The sequence below is a fragment of the Genypterus blacodes genome, unplaced genomic scaffold (genome assembly GCF_046128005.1).
Source record: "Genypterus blacodes isolate CSIRO-AG114 ecotype Tasmania unplaced genomic scaffold, CSIRO-AGI_Gbla_v1 ptg000008l_1, whole genome shotgun sequence".
In the NCBI taxonomy this organism is placed as follows: domain Eukaryota; kingdom Metazoa; phylum Chordata; class Actinopteri; order Ophidiiformes; family Ophidiidae; genus Genypterus; species Genypterus blacodes.
In genome coordinates, this window is record NW_027466822.1 from 2,007,568 (window position 1) to 2,023,060 (window position 15,493).

Sequence of the window (15,493 nt, forward strand, 5' to 3'; positions counted from 1 at the left end):
TTGTCTCTCACTCCACAATTTTACTATGTGTGCATGGTTGTAATAGCACTCAACTATACATAATAGAAAATCAAATAAAATCAATCAATGACATAATGATTAGGCATTCATAACTTGTTCAATAAGCCTTACAAGATTCATTGTCAACATCTTTTATTTTTAATAACCTTTTATGACTTTCACATATGACCAGTAGAGGTCGACAGAGATCAAGTGAAGAATTGAATCATTGGACTGTCTCACTGAATGAGGAAAAAGGTGTTTTTGTTTTATACAAAATGACACCCTTGAAATGTTCAATTATATATATTAGAAAAAAATTGTTTATTTCTTAAAATCGTACGTGTGTGTGTGTGTGTGTCTGTGTGTGTGTGTGTGTTTCAGGATATTCCTTTCCTTATCAAGAGCCCACTGTTATCCTCCATGGTATTTTTCAGCATGTCAGGATGTGGGTGTCATATTCATCAACTTAATTGATTATTTTGACCATTACATCACAGCAGCAATTAAGAGTTCAGGGTTGTTCCTACCTTTCCCCGAGTTGAAGAAGCAGTCCATCTCCACACTGGAGCGTGAGTGTGACACGCAGAGGGCGGAGCTGGGAACAAGCCCCTCCTGTGGAGGACTGCGGTCTGTCGTTCTGACCAGACACCAGCCAGGCCGCTCACTGAGATGCTCCAGCAGCTCCACTGTCTGACCTGGAGGGACCGGAAGACAGAAGCTTTTAAAAGACGGTGGAATAGCCAGGTCATCAAGGTGCGAACCATCAGGTCAGTGAGGGGATTGCCACCTACGTCACAATTCCATATTACAATGATTTACAATATTATTTCAGTTTGTTTTGTGTTATTTTAAGTTCAATTTGGTTAGTCTGTCTCACACTTCTTATCCAACAAACAGACAAACAAAATCAGTCTGAGCCGGGTTAAGATCTAGTGACTGAGAAGGCAATAGGATATGAATGACATCATATTCATCCTCCATGAGACCATTATGTGTGTGTGATCGTAGGATTCATCTGCAGTTTTTGCTTAACTTGAATTAGTTCAACAAAAATGAACCCAACCCAAACCCAGACTGAAGAATGTAACCGGGACAGGCGCTTCTCTCACCTGTACTGACAGTCATCTCAGTGCTGCAGCCTGCTGTGAAGTCCTGAAGGACCACTGTTAACTCACATCCTCCGGAGAGCTAAAGAGAGAAAGAGAGAGACAAAGAGAGAGATGATGTTATTTGATTTGGGGTTGTGTATCTTGAGCGCGTGCTTTTGTGTTGAGCAGGTCTGTAGTGCCTGAAGCAGATGAAACATTAACACGAGAAAGCCTAACAGGCAGGTTACTGTTTGCACAATTTAATTCTTTCAACACTCCAACAGTCAGGAGTGTCAGTCAGAAGGATTTTAATGAGCCATTTATCTAGACAAGCATTTACCTCTGTGTGTCCCTGATGTGTGTTCAAGTGACCACATTTTACAAAAGACAGGGTGATACTAATCCAACACACAAATACACACGCAGCTTGCTTTCAGTCACACAAACCCCGAATCTGTAGTGCATACAGTGAGGCATTTACACATTTGGCAGACGCTCTACCACGCATCCTTTACAGGATCCTTGCACACTTCCACTTCACTTCAGACGTCTGAATTAGCACATGATGCGTTCACGGTCAAACAACTCACTGCCACTGTATTATGAACACTGATCTGTCATAAGCCAATCCAACACAACAGTCTTACTTTAAATAACATTGTGAGAGTAACAACAACTGATATGGATTATATTCAAAGCTGCACCTAATAAATATGCTCCCTCATACACATTATTAAGGGGAAGGTTGCAATGCCTGGGGTTGTTACTTATAGCAATATTTTCAGGTGTCTTTTAAATGATAGTGTTTTTATACTGATCTATGTTTTCCTCTAAATTACACCTCTAACCTGGCAACATTTCAATTTCATCATTTCAAAGGTTTTGTTTGAGGGGAGGGCTCTGAAAACCTGATGAATGTTTGATCCTTGTTCAAATTCAAAGATGGACTGGACTGACAACCGAATATTTCATCACAGTTACATAGCAACTGTTGATTTGTATCCTTTGACAACCCCAAACTAACACAGTGCTCTCTGAATGACTGACAGATGACTGGCAGATGGACTGGTACGGTACCGAGCTACTGTTTGCGCTGCACAATGCAAACATGACTGTAAAACACCTTCATTCTCCAGGACATTATGAAACAAAAACTACTAACTACCCACACACAAGTGGAGGAAAGGTGTAATACATGGCATGAGGCAACATGTACGTTTTCCATCTGAAAGCCATTCAGATGAGGATCATTCTAATATCAACTGCAGATGTTTCCGCAGCGGTTGAATGATGAGGAAAATAAAACAGTCTCTCTTAATGTAGTCATTAAGTGGGTGTTGTAAATGCTGTAAACTGAACCGTTACATAAACACGTTATAGCTGATGGCATGCTTGTCCACACCCACGTATCATATTGCCCCCTGGTGGCTTTACTGGGTCTATCAACAACAAATAACTGAGAGCCTGAGCATATTCAGAAAGATTGATGGTGCCAGTGATTATGTTTTCACTTTCTGAGCTGTTTAAACACAAACCTGTTGGCAGAATTAAAGCAGTTAATACCAACACTATGACATAAGGGAGCTTAAGGTGCAGAGGAAGAAGAGAACTAATTAAAACGGAGCACTGCATGCAGTCCAATGTATCGGAACAGCTGTCTAATCAGGAACAGATTTTCTACTGAAGGGCCCTGTCTGTCCTATCTTTGGTGAAGAATCGTCTCTTGTGTCTTGCTGCAGTCTCCTCACAGAAGCCTCGTTGCACAGAGCAGAAATGAGAGTGTCGGAGAATCCTTAACCATTGCAGGCTGAGCAGCTGTTGGAGTCAAGACAGGACTCAGGAGTGGTCAAATAAGAGCTTTGGGATGTGCCTCTGCTCTCACAAATGAGTCCTCCCTCACTGACACAAACAAGTGACTGAACGTACAAGATTCAGGAGATCCTCTGCAGAAAAGAACTGCTGTGTTTTGGAGTCTCTCTCATTGATTCGAATTCTTGCATAAAATAGAAACTATCAAACTGAACCAGTGTCCAGTATGTTAGTATACTCCCTCCTCTTCCTCCACCCATCTCATCTCCTCATTCTCTCCATAACTGGCCTGAACTCCCCCTCCTGTAGTCTTTGTAAATGTCAGGGTGTGTGTGTGTGAGTGTGTCTGTTAATATGTGTATGCTAAACCAAGCACACGGGCTAAAGGTCTCCCAGCAACGAGGAGCAGTGTTTCTATCACGCACAGGTGACCTGATACCTGCCCGATTAAAGCTCCTAACATTCTTGCTGCTCCCTGGGCTCTGGCTTTAAGTGTGTATGCTGCAAAACCAACACGTATTTACAAGTTTACCCCAATTCAATTAAATTATCAAATTTTACACCAGAGTTTGAAAATGTGTGAGGTTTGCAGCCTTCAAGTGGAACTCAAGAACTCTTTAACATGGGTGGGTCTCTGTCTGAAAAACTAAGTAAAAACTGTGCTTAAAATCTAATTTAGGTTTTTGAAAAATACATTTTTCAAACATCATGTAAACACCATGGTAAGACTGAAATCATCAGAACTCTGGGACTGCGGATGACGGAGTAACAGACCTAGATTATGTGGGTTTTAATGTAAACGCTCTGTCCACTTATAATCAGTATAAACTTTCTGCACAGAGATTACCTCACCTGGTATTGCCTCACCAATTACCCACGGATGAATGTACTGTTTATTCAGCATACAAAAGCATGACGCCATCACGTATTCATGTATACATTTCTCCTTCCTCACAATGCAGACAAAACGTAATGTAAACAAACTGACAGACAACTGTTCTGCTCAAAGATAATAATTCCAACTCCCTTTAGACACCATTACAGTGTCAGTTATCTAACGGTGCACTTTGTGAGTGTGTGTGTGTTGTATTACTAGTGATCACATGTCCCATTTCCGCGCACTTCAACACACGCAGCTTTTGATGGCCATTTAGAGGAAGACATTGTTTATCCCTTTAAAGTGCCAGGAAGCAGGTGTGTCACCGGCTGGATAAACAAATCCTTTCTTACTGCAGTGTCAGTCCATCTGCTGAAATGTACTCACACATCATCATAAGCATTGCTCCATGATGCCTTCACTAGAGGGGTTTCCATTGATCAGTGTTTTCGCAATTTGACCTTGCAAATTGAAAAAATGTGTTTCACTTAAATACTGCAAAAACTGGCAAGGAAGTTGATAAAGAAGTAATTTGAAAAATTGTAATGGAAACAATATTTGTGAATCAGCAGTTAAGCAAGACATGACTAGCATTTCATTTCCAGTCTGGGGGACAGATGTTTACAGAAGCTTGGTAAATCTTGGACTGAAGGAGAAGGAGATGTTCTTGTGTTTGAGACAAAACAAAGTTACAGCGATATAAAAAAGAAAGCAACAACCCAATGCAAGAATTGTTCAGGGCTGTAAGACTAAGGCTTTGACAAACGTGCCAATTTCTCGTGATCCTTATGGAACGAATAAAGGTAAGAAGGGAGCTGTGCAGCAGCTGCACTGGTGGCGAACAAAAAAAAGGACGACAGCCAGCAGTTCGTTCCCTCAGCTCTGTTACCAGCAGTTCAGCAAACACAGACATGATTAGATTTTGGCTGAACACTCATAGCAGAACATATTGTCACCTTAAACCCGATTTGGTGAGAATACTGACAGGCTTGGTGATATGATCATTCATCCAAATAGAGCTACAGGATGGAAAGCCCTGACATGATTGCTTATGATCTTACTGCGCAATGTCATGTACAATGTTTGCTTCAATAAAAACAAATTTCCCAAAAAAAAAAGGCATGTGGACGCAAAAGCATAGATCAAGTCACACGTTATTTTTAGTGTTTCATAACCATCACTGATGCTGCGGCACAGACAGCTTAAAGTGAAATATATCAGCAGATGTTTGTATGGATAACCAGCGTAACCAGACAAGCTTATACTGGCGGAAAAATCAGACACTAATATGTTCATAGCTAAATGAGCCATGAACCAAAGCAGAGAGATCTGTCGTAAACAACATCACAAACTGCACTGGGGTAAAAACTGCCTGACTCAGTCAATCTGGGTGTATGTTGTCATGGTTAGTGTGAAGTTGCAACACCCCAATATAGACTCGCAGAGACTCCTCAGAGACATGTTCTACTTCTAAAGAACCAAAGGCCAAAGGCCCATGAATGTTGTTATGTGCAGAACTTCATTTTGACCATAATGTCAGAACCTCACAATACTAAGGTCACGAGTTTTTTACGGCCGCTGTTGCACAAGAAGTTGTTGAGTTGAGTCTGATGACGAATGACAGCAGATTCCCTTGCCGACGGTGAAAATTCCTCCCTCGGATTGAATGACTTGTGGTGGGCAGAGCCAAAAAGATGTGAACGTACTAATGCGTGTATGCTGCGTCTGTCTGCTCTATAATCTGAATCAAAGCCACATCGCCTCAGACGTTTGATTGGGCCCGTCTCTCTGTGCCAGATAATAGCCCGTTTCCTGTCTCTGCCCAGCAAAAACACACACACACACACATACGCACACACGCCCTGTTTAACCATTAATCTCCCCCATTACACACACACAGTCCAGCTTTACATTACGCTAAGTGAAAGTCAACAAGACGTGTGATCTGCATTACCCGATGAAGCGAAGACCAAACCTCAACTGGAAACCAACACATAACATAAAGAAAAGTGCAAAGCTGTCTGAAACTCAGTGCACAGTCACACACTGCACACATCAGCTGTTTGCACTCAGACATTAAGTGCAGAAGTCTGAACTGTATTAAGGTGGAGTGAGTTAGTGTGTACTGAATCATGAAGTCAGGACTTTAACTAAGTATTTAAAGCACTGATTGTTATGTCTGCCATTATTTGTTTTGTGCTGCTTCATTTCTAATCATATGACACGTTACATTTAGAGGCGGCGTGACAAAGATCACACGCAGCTACAGAAATCACCTTAACTCTGATTAGATTGGTACAATTTATAGCTTTAACTTTTCACTTTTATTATTAGATATCATTTGACTGCAATCAAACTGATCGTGGGAACAGGAGAAATAAATGTGACGGTGTAATAACGAAGTCAAACATCTGTGACTGGGTCAACTAGCAGTGTGTCGCTTTGCCAAGTACTCCTCTGCCAGCGGTGCACACAGTATCATAGTATAAACTGTAGTCTGTACTCACTCTGCTGCTCTCCTTGAACAGTTTAAAGTTCATCCACTTTGGCATGTTGACCTGTCGTCCTCTCTGCCTGTATGTCTGTCTGACTGACTGACTGACTGTCGCTGTGTCTATGACAACTCCCTTATTTTCCCCTCAGACACACACAAACACGCCCTCTCTCTCTCTCTCTCTCCTTCTCTCTCCCTCTGAACAAACAGCTGTAGCTTTGTGCTTGACTGGTGCATATGCATGTGTGTGCTTGTGTGTGTGTGTGTGTGTGTGTGTGTGTGTGTGTTCACATTTCTCCCGCTCCCTGCAACCCACCAGGGTGTGTGTGTGTGTGTGTGAGAGAGACACAGAAGTCATATGACCAGCAGATGGTACTGAGAAGCTTCACTCCGAATTAAGACAAAAAATGGATCCAATTCATGAGCGTTCACACACACACACACACACACACACACACACACACAATACTGTAGTGTGTAACTGTATGTATGAACCCCAAAAGAAATGATTAGTGGCCACAAAACACACACTTCAAAGCAGACACAGTGCAAAGAGACACATAGACATTTTGTACTCCAAATGCAGTTTTCTGTCGACTGTAACAAAAAATGGTACCGGTGCTAAAAACCACCGCAACCTTCCTTTAAATAACACGCAGACCACAGGCTGCACCACTGCTGACTCACATGGCCACACCACGTCACACACACTTTCCACACACACAAGACGTCACAGGCTCAAAACGTGTCACAGGTCCGGCATGATCCACACACACACACAGTCAAACCCATATCAACACAGGCGAAACACAAGTGAATTCAGAAGTCCTAAACTTTGAGTGCCGTCTCTTAAGGAAGTTCTAATGCACGGTGTACCTGCAGGACTTGTCTAAGGACAGAGAGAGCAGAGCCAAGAGTGGAAGAGACGGATGGAGAGAAGCGGAAAGAGGACAGCAGAGAGTGAGGCGGGGGGAAACGATTACAAAAAGTAAGAGGGAGAAATTTAACCTCCCAGAAAACCACCAGAAACAGTAGCTTCCCACCCTGTCTGCACACATACAGTACACACACACACACACACACACACACACACACACATACACACACACCCGCCACAGACACGCCAATGGAACTTGTGACGAAGGTCAGGGAAAGACTGTGGGATGAGTGAAGAATACAATAAGGAGAAAATAAGAAAGAGTGTGTGGGCAGAGGGCAGAGAGGCAGAGTAGAAAGAAGAATGAAGAGAAGCTGCAAACTTTTACAGCAGGAAAAACAAACTGCATGAACCTGACATTACAAAATACAAATTCCATGTCCGTGCTCACAGTAGCATGTTTACATATATTCTAACTACAAGCAGAAAACAGAAGGAACACACAGCAATTGTGTCCCTCAACTCAAATTGTGTGTGTGTGTGTGAATGTGTTTCGTAAGATAAGATAACAAACAATTGCTAATATTGTAGCATTAGACAGGAAGGGCGTCGTACCGTTTATGCAAATTTCAATCAATCAAACGAGGTAAAACTGTCAAACGTCATGCAAACAGAGTGATTGCTTGACCTTGCGTGAGAGTTAACATCCCAGCTGTTTCTATTTTGGATGTAGCTGTAATATGGATACATGGGCATCAGGGCAAAAATGTGAACTATTATGAATCACATGCATGAGCAAAGCATAACAGTGATATCAGAAAGAAAACAGCAGCATTTACAAACTGTGTTCCAAGGCAGAAAGGACACAGCAGACATATGCTGATGGATGTGATGTGGGTTGTTTACTTTTACGTGGCCGATAGAAATGAGGTCCAATTCTTATTTTCTCTTTGCGATATTTTAAATAGTCGCTTGAATCTAGACGGATCCAAACTGTATTCAGAATATTGCACTTTTGTTTGTTTGTTTGTTTGTTTGTTTGTTTGTGTTTTGGTCTGAAAGCATGACTGTAGAGCTTTAAGCACTTTGAGCCGCACTGTGAGGAAAACTACTTCTATAAGCTGAGTCAACACCTTTTCTAATAAAGGTTATACTTTAGGCGGGGTTTTCACATGCTTACAATTTAGCGTGGATTCAAAACATTAAAATCTTTCATTTTCCCACAAAAAAGCCGCGTGCGTTTGTGTGAAAAATGATAATAATAATAAAATAAATAATAATAATCCAGGTGCGGACGTGACAATGAAGCAGCTCTTACTTGTACATGTGCGGCTGCTTGATAGGAAGCATCAGCACAGATGCCAACACACAACCTGAAGCAGTTTTTCATCACGCGCCGCACGTCTGTTTACATGGTGGCAATACTGAACATGCACACATGACTACACACTGCTTCAACAAACACACACACACTAAGGCCACATCGCAACACCTGGCACTGACAAGTTCAAACACAAACACTGCCATGTGCACAGCCCCTGCTCCGGCCTATTAGAACTGCATGGGAGACCCTGTAGCGCTGTGGGTCATCGCCTCAATCGGCCAATCAGCTATCAGCAAGTCTGTGTACGACGTGTTTGTGCATCTTACTTTGTCACTGTCCACAGTGTTCTGGGACGTCCTGGATGCAATGGAGACCGTATCAGGTTGGCTGCTGCCGTCTCCCTGGCTGTCTCCATCTTCACCTCCCTCCCTGGAAAACACACACACACACACTGTTAGTAAGTAAACCTGAGGCAGAATCAGCAGCAACCCTCTCAGCAAACAGAAACCTGTACGAAAGAGATTTTGCACGCGCTGAAGTCAATAACCAGTGGCGATGACACACATGTGATAAGCTGTTTGAACTTGCAGAAAAGCTTTTCCATCTTATTGTCTTAATTATCGTGGGAGCAGGGAGCGATGATGTGTCTACCCACAGCGCCACTGTGTACTTGAAATGTCTCTACTTGTGGATCACAACATGGAGTCATCAGGTGCTTTTAAAACAACAATCATAGTGTAAGTAACAGCTGAGTTGCATAAGAATGTTTCAGGATCAAAACAATCCATCCCTCCCACTCCCCTTTTTAATGAGGCCAGTGTGTGCTAAATCGTCCCAGCATGTCCAGCTTTGCTTGTTGAATGGCATTTCACTGACCAGCAGGCAGGTGGCGCTGCGGAGTAAACATCATAACTGGATCACAACTGTCTGGATATGTCACAATCCCAGTTTTCCTCTCTGTTCCTCCCTGCTTGTCTTCGCGTGTGTGTATGTGTGGGTGTTTCTCCCCTTTGTTACACTTTCCCTCACCTGCCTGTCACATGACACCCATCAGTGACTCCTCAGCTCCTTACACACCTGATCCCCACTCCCTGATTACTCACAGTTTATAATCAGCTGGTTCTACTTCGCTCCCTGCCAGATTGTCTGATGTGAGCTTCCTGATTGCTGATGTCTTCTTTGTGAATCTTGAACTTGGACTTTATGTTGGACTCCTGCCAGTCTTCTAGTTGAAATAAAGACTATGTTCTCTTTTGGAGTCCTAACCTTTAGTATTCCTGATAATCAAACTTCACTTTTTCAACCAAGGATCACAACTGTTTTAGTTTAGAAGTTTTTTATCCCCAAACATTTTAAATTTGTGTAATCCTTAGCCAGCTTAGAGATTCAATCGAGCCTGAAGTTATGAATTTGTTCCGGATCTGTTATCCAAGCGTGCTGTCCATCCATCCACCCAACATGTAATATTTTGCGTGTGACTCGTATCGCAGTACTATGATTTCTGTGTCCAAACCAAACCTTCCCCAACACAGAGCAGAGTTTTATATCGGGAACTGGGTGGGACCCCTTTTAAATTCTGTTGGACCGACCAGAACCCCACCCCTGTGTCAATTGAATCTGTTTTAGGTCACATGTGCCATGTGTGTGTGGACAGTGGGGCTTCATCACAGAACATTACGGTTTGAACCCGATCCAAAACCAAAGTGTATCTTATATATAAATGATGACTGAGCCTGACTTGAACACTGGGGTCCCGTTATGTTCGGGCCAACATGGCAAACCAGGTTTCACAAGTTAAAAGACCAAAAACTGGATTTTCACTGCCTTGCATCACTTTCTATGTCACCACCTGTTGGAGAAATTATGTTATTGCATTTAATCCTTGTGAAATTAATCACTTTAACCACACGATTACAGTACAGTCCATTTATAGACAAATTACTGATGGTTACTTCTAAATTATATTCTAAAATTCGATGTTATTGTTGGCGAGTATGCATTCATTTTCCTTTATGTGGCAGTAAAAATAAGAGATAAATCATAAGAAATGGTACTTTTCCGTTAAAATGAAACACTTTCCAGCCTGCCAGAATCAATGAAAATAATCCTTTATCCCACATTTAGTGAGATTGTTGTTCAGAACCAAAATGTGGCAGTAAATCTAGACTTTTCTGTTGGTTATGGCTCTCAAAACCTAAAACACAAGAACAAATCTGGAACCAATATCTATCGATTCCCTCATACTGCATGCCGTTTGAGAAGCAGTAAAACTTGTTTGTGTGTGTGTGTGTGTGTGTGTGTGTGTGTTTGCTTACCTCCTGGTGTTATTCCTGGGTTTGCTCAGTGCTGGTGTTTTAGGCATATGCAGAGGCTCTTTGAGCGCCCCCTTCAGGTGGATCATCCTCTCTTGGATCACCTCCCTAATGTTTTTAATCCACTCCTGTTTCGCTTCCATATTGGATGCCTAAAGCACGCAGCACAACATTACATTAAACATGTCGGCACACTAGAACAACACATTTTATCAGATAAAGGGTTCGTTTTTTAGAACACCAGGAATGTTTTGCAGTTATTTTCAAACAGTTTCGGTCTTTAGAGCTCAGTCAATGCAGTGTGGACAGCAAGCACAGCAGTTAAGAGCTTCATCGAATATATAAATGATGTGCAGATCACAATGTAATTGCCTGTACACATGTTCAATGTAAACGTGTTCACTGCACATTGAAACCGAAGCCGACATCTACAAGGCAAAGATCTTTCACATTGAATCTCATAGCTACAACAAATTAACATTCCACTTTAGGTAGGAGGTAATTCAGATAGAATATCTGTCATGATCTGGGGTTTTGGTGTCTGATTATGTTCATTACCTGATTTGTTTCATATTATCTCCTATTCTCGTTTGTTTAACTTCACTTTCAGACACCGTGTCTGTTTAGTTAATCTTTCATCCTCACCTCATGTTATTCAGAGTATATCTTTACTCCTTGGGTGCCCTTTGGCTGTATTCTAGCTTTTGCGCCGTGGTACCTTGCTTTCTTATCATCTCCACAGCTCCTGTTTCCATATTATCTTTGTTTCCTGTCATGTTCCTTGTCCGCTCTATCTCCTGAGATGTCCCTGGTTTCTCATTTTTGCTCCTTGTTTCCTTGTTGGATTCCTGATGTGCTCCTGTTCTCCTCATTGGTTCATTTTGATGTTTCTCCAGTGCTTTTTTTCCTGCTTCTTGCCAAGCATTTTTGCTCTGCCTGGATTATATGTTTGGACATTTTAAGTTTTGGACTATTTATGCTCTGGGATCTGTATTTGGATCACTTGAAAATCCCCATTTGCTCCCTGGACAATTAAAGACTACTTTACTTTACGTTATGCGCCCTGCAAAGAGTCCTCAGCTTTTGACTGATGGTGTGTGGCTGTATTTAACTTTTACTCGTCACTTTAACATACTTCACTTCATCACCATGTCAGTTGTTAAACAACCTGGTGCAGGTTCAGAATAATGTCTAATGTTTCTCTCCTCATCATGATCACTTTATTCACATGGGCTTCATTGATGCTGTTGTGCCTACAGTTGATTCATGGGAAAAGTCATGGAAATCTTGACACCATTGGTCGCCTCCATTTTTCTCTCTTATGTAACTCTTAAAAGGGTCAAACAGTAAACATGACTAAAACTCTACTGAGTGATTTGCAGCGTTGAACAGCGTTTAAATCAAATCAGTGAATGTCAGTATTTTGCTTTCAAAGGGGGATGAAGCTGACAGCTGGTTAAGCAGCTCTGGCACATTGAAGACCACTGAAGATTAACATGATTTATTTCAGGGACTATCACTGAATTTCCAAGAATTTAAGGTGTTTCTAACTGAGCCTTACCTTAAGCACAGTTTTATTATCAGAGGAGGGGGTTCGTCCTGCCCACAGAGCAAATTTACAAGGGTCGCCCTCAATGTGTTCAGTCACCCCCAACTCTGACGTCTAGAGACGGGAAAGGAGAGAACAATTAAAGACAAGACGGTGCAGCTCATGAAGAAAACACATTATGTGACAGCAGCAATCACAGCTTACCAGTAGTCTGTTCTTGAACTGGTACTTGGTTCTGCCCGCTGAGTCTTTGATCTCCTTGCTGAAAACCAGAGAGAGTTCGAACAGGAAGAGGTGTCTGTCCCGCCCCTTTCTGATCAGGGAGCGGGGATCCCAAACCTGGAAACTATCCTGGAGGATCAGCTCGCCCTGCACATCCAGGCTCTCCTCAAATCCTGGGAATGAGAAAGAAATAGCACCGTTACAAGTCCTGTAATGTTCTGGACAAAGATGAAACCACTTCATCTTAATTATACATGCTATTTTTCAGTGCTTGTATAACAACATCGGTATATACAGCATCTTACCCTCTAACATTGCCAGGTGCATGGCATCATTGGCCTTCTTTGGGACACTGAGCATCACCTCCAGTCCATCTTTAATCTCCCCTTTACCCTCCTCACAACAAGACAGTAACTCCTGCAGGAGGAGGCGAGGAGAGGCAGGTGTTAAATGTTATGAATGCTTATATGGGAGTGCAAACACAAACAGCGAGAGAGTGAGCGAGAGAGCGTGTGTACCTTCAGCAGTAGTTGGTACTTGGTGATCCTTTGGACGGGTTTGATGAGGTAGGAGGAGATGGAGTTAGCGAGCCCATGTCTCTGCTGGATTTCCTGTTCACACATAAACACAAAAGGTAAATAAAATACATGTCCAGCATAAGAAAAGTGTGTTTGATTGTGTCTGTTATTATGCTGTCAATTGCTCTGGTCGTGCTGCTGGTGTGAATAAAGACATGATCACACGCCACCTGCTGGCAGAATAGCTGAACTACAGCAGCAGAGGAGGATTCAGTCCCCATAACCCTTATTTGTATTTTGTAAATATTTCTCAGGGTAAATATTTAAGAATCATATTAAATGAGAGAACAAGTGAGTTTTGTTGTCTGACAGAGTGGATGTGGCCTCTGTTTTTCTTTTACCAGAATGTAAGAGCAGTACAGCAGTTACAGAAACAATTTACTTGACACAGGATAACGGGATAGTCAATTTCTTGAGTGTGGTCAACATGTTGGATGATAAGGGTGTAGGAATACAAGCTAAAGCTTAATGCAAAGGCAATTTAATCAACTTTACGTGTTCGATCTCTGAGTTATTTCATTTTTCCCCCTGCCTGCAAATCCCCTCGCAGGCTGACAGCAACATTGCTACTGTGCCAAATGCAAAACTGGATTAAGGCGTTAAGCAATGGCCAAAAAGATTTTCTAAACAAATGTGGTAAGGTTTGGGAGTGTTAGTGGAAGAATAATCCAAAGGCAGCTATTGACAGAGTAGAAAACATAGCTATCATTTTACTATTGAGATGTAAATTTAATACGTGGTTACAACAAGATACTCACGTCAAAGAAGGTGCCAGAGTGTTCCAGTACAAGCTGGCTGGAGTCTGGCTTATTCTTACAGTAATTCACGTATATGTGGAACTTATCGGCCTGAAAAAATGAGAGGACAGGAGAGGAAATCATTGTTACATGTGTGCGTGTTCATGGGATGACATACAAAGGTCTGAGGTCAGTGGTGAAGCGGAAGAACGGCCAACTGATGCTCACCCAAGTGACAAAGCAATGACCAACATCCTCTGGTAGTTGCTCATAGTTCACCAGTTCCTTCAGGAAAATACTAGAACACACACACACACACACACACACACACACACACACACACACACACACACACACACACACAAAACACAAACACACAATGCTGATGTGACATCTATCACGTTTTTACACCGACAAGTTCTGGACTCTATAACATTCTATTCTATTCTCGAGGTTTATGTTAAGTGGTAGTTGTGAACTTTATACGTATGCTTGTTTACTTTATGCCCCATGTATTCCTGAGAGATTCCTCTGTTATGGAGTTAAAGCTCGACACTTGTGTAACCTTTTATTGGTTCCATTAATGTGGCTCCGTGTTTATTGTCTCTGTGGTTCATTTCCAGGGACCGTTAAGCTGCAATTCCCAGCAGGAAGCAGCAAGGGCAGGGGGACAGGGAGAACAGGCAAGGAAACTTTGTTGTGCAGTACAATCAGATGAGAACCTGTCTGTTAAATGACCGTAATGTAATGTAATGTAATCAGATGAGAACCATTACAAGGCCATCTGCTAATATAGATATTACTGCAAGTGGACTTTTAAAATGACAGTGGTCCAGGACACAGGTGTCTTGCTCAACAACACTTTGACAGGCTCTGTTAAAGGCCCTCTTGGGTGGGCCCTTTTACAATGAGGGCCCTTTGACAGTGACGGCTAACAGGCTAACAGGCTAACAGGCTAACAGGCTCTGTCCATTGATGAGTCATCCAGTCAGATGATTAAACTAGCAAGGGTGAGGTAAGCAAATGTCTTTTGTAGAATAAATCCTACAAACCAACCAACTAACTATCAGACTAAAATCATAGCACTGAGCATGCTCACACACTGTACACTGCATGTCTCTCACTTGCTGTGGAAGTCAAATATCTCCTGCATGTTGCCAAAGATGATGTGCTCCTTGTTGGTGATGCCTAGAGGAACGTCCTCTACACTGTTGGTCATCTCCCACAGGTAGGTCTGACAGACAGGGAAACATTTTTATGGATTAAACAGAGCAAACCATTAGAATCATATTTACAATCTCCACAGCGTTCAGAACGGTTTGTTACCTCCAGACACTCCTGCAGATCTCTGACGTAGGTCTTCTCTGTCTGCAGCAGCTCTGCCATGATGAACCTGAGACGGGTAAAAAACATGGCAGAGAGAACATCAGCTGTCCATGAACACACGAGAGGGAAGTGGATAAATGTGAGAGGTTTGGGGATGGCAGTGAGGAGCTGCACATATGTGAACCTGGCTGACTGTTCACATCAGTCTCAGTCACATTCAGACATGCTTTCTACGATCTGGAGCCAGTTTAATGTTCAGGTTCCATGATGAAGCACAACGGTCCACACATTGGATAC

General features: G+C 42.3%; 1 protein-coding gene across 2 annotated transcripts in view; it reads right to left on the reverse strand.

Annotated features, from left to right (window-relative positions):
- The window catches only part of kalrna (kalirin RhoGEF kinase a), an 85,318-nt gene that overhangs the window by 34,901 nt on the left and 34,924 nt on the right, over positions 1–15,493 (reverse strand). Inside the window, exons 29-40 of one of the 2 annotated variants that reach the window (XM_076156189.1) lie at positions 15,197–15,263; positions 14,995–15,104; positions 14,099–14,168; positions 13,892–13,981; positions 13,074–13,166; positions 12,861–12,972; positions 12,538–12,728; positions 12,346–12,447; positions 10,788–10,936; positions 8,799–8,901; positions 1,113–1,191; positions 531–698 (exon numbers count right to left, since the gene is read on the reverse strand). In XM_076156189.1, coding sequence (XP_076012304.1) covers positions 531–698; positions 1,113–1,191; positions 8,799–8,901; positions 10,788–10,936; positions 12,346–12,447; positions 12,538–12,728; positions 12,861–12,972; positions 13,074–13,166; positions 13,892–13,981; positions 14,099–14,168; positions 14,995–15,104; positions 15,197–15,263 — 1,334 coding nt within the window. Of the gene's footprint in view, positions 1–530; positions 699–1,112; positions 1,192–6,284; positions 6,381–8,798; positions 8,902–10,787; positions 10,937–12,345; positions 12,448–12,537; positions 12,729–12,860; positions 12,973–13,073; positions 13,167–13,891; positions 13,982–14,098; positions 14,169–14,994; positions 15,105–15,196; positions 15,264–15,493 lie in introns of those variants that run through there. The other variant, XM_076156171.1, reaches the window with a different exon arrangement.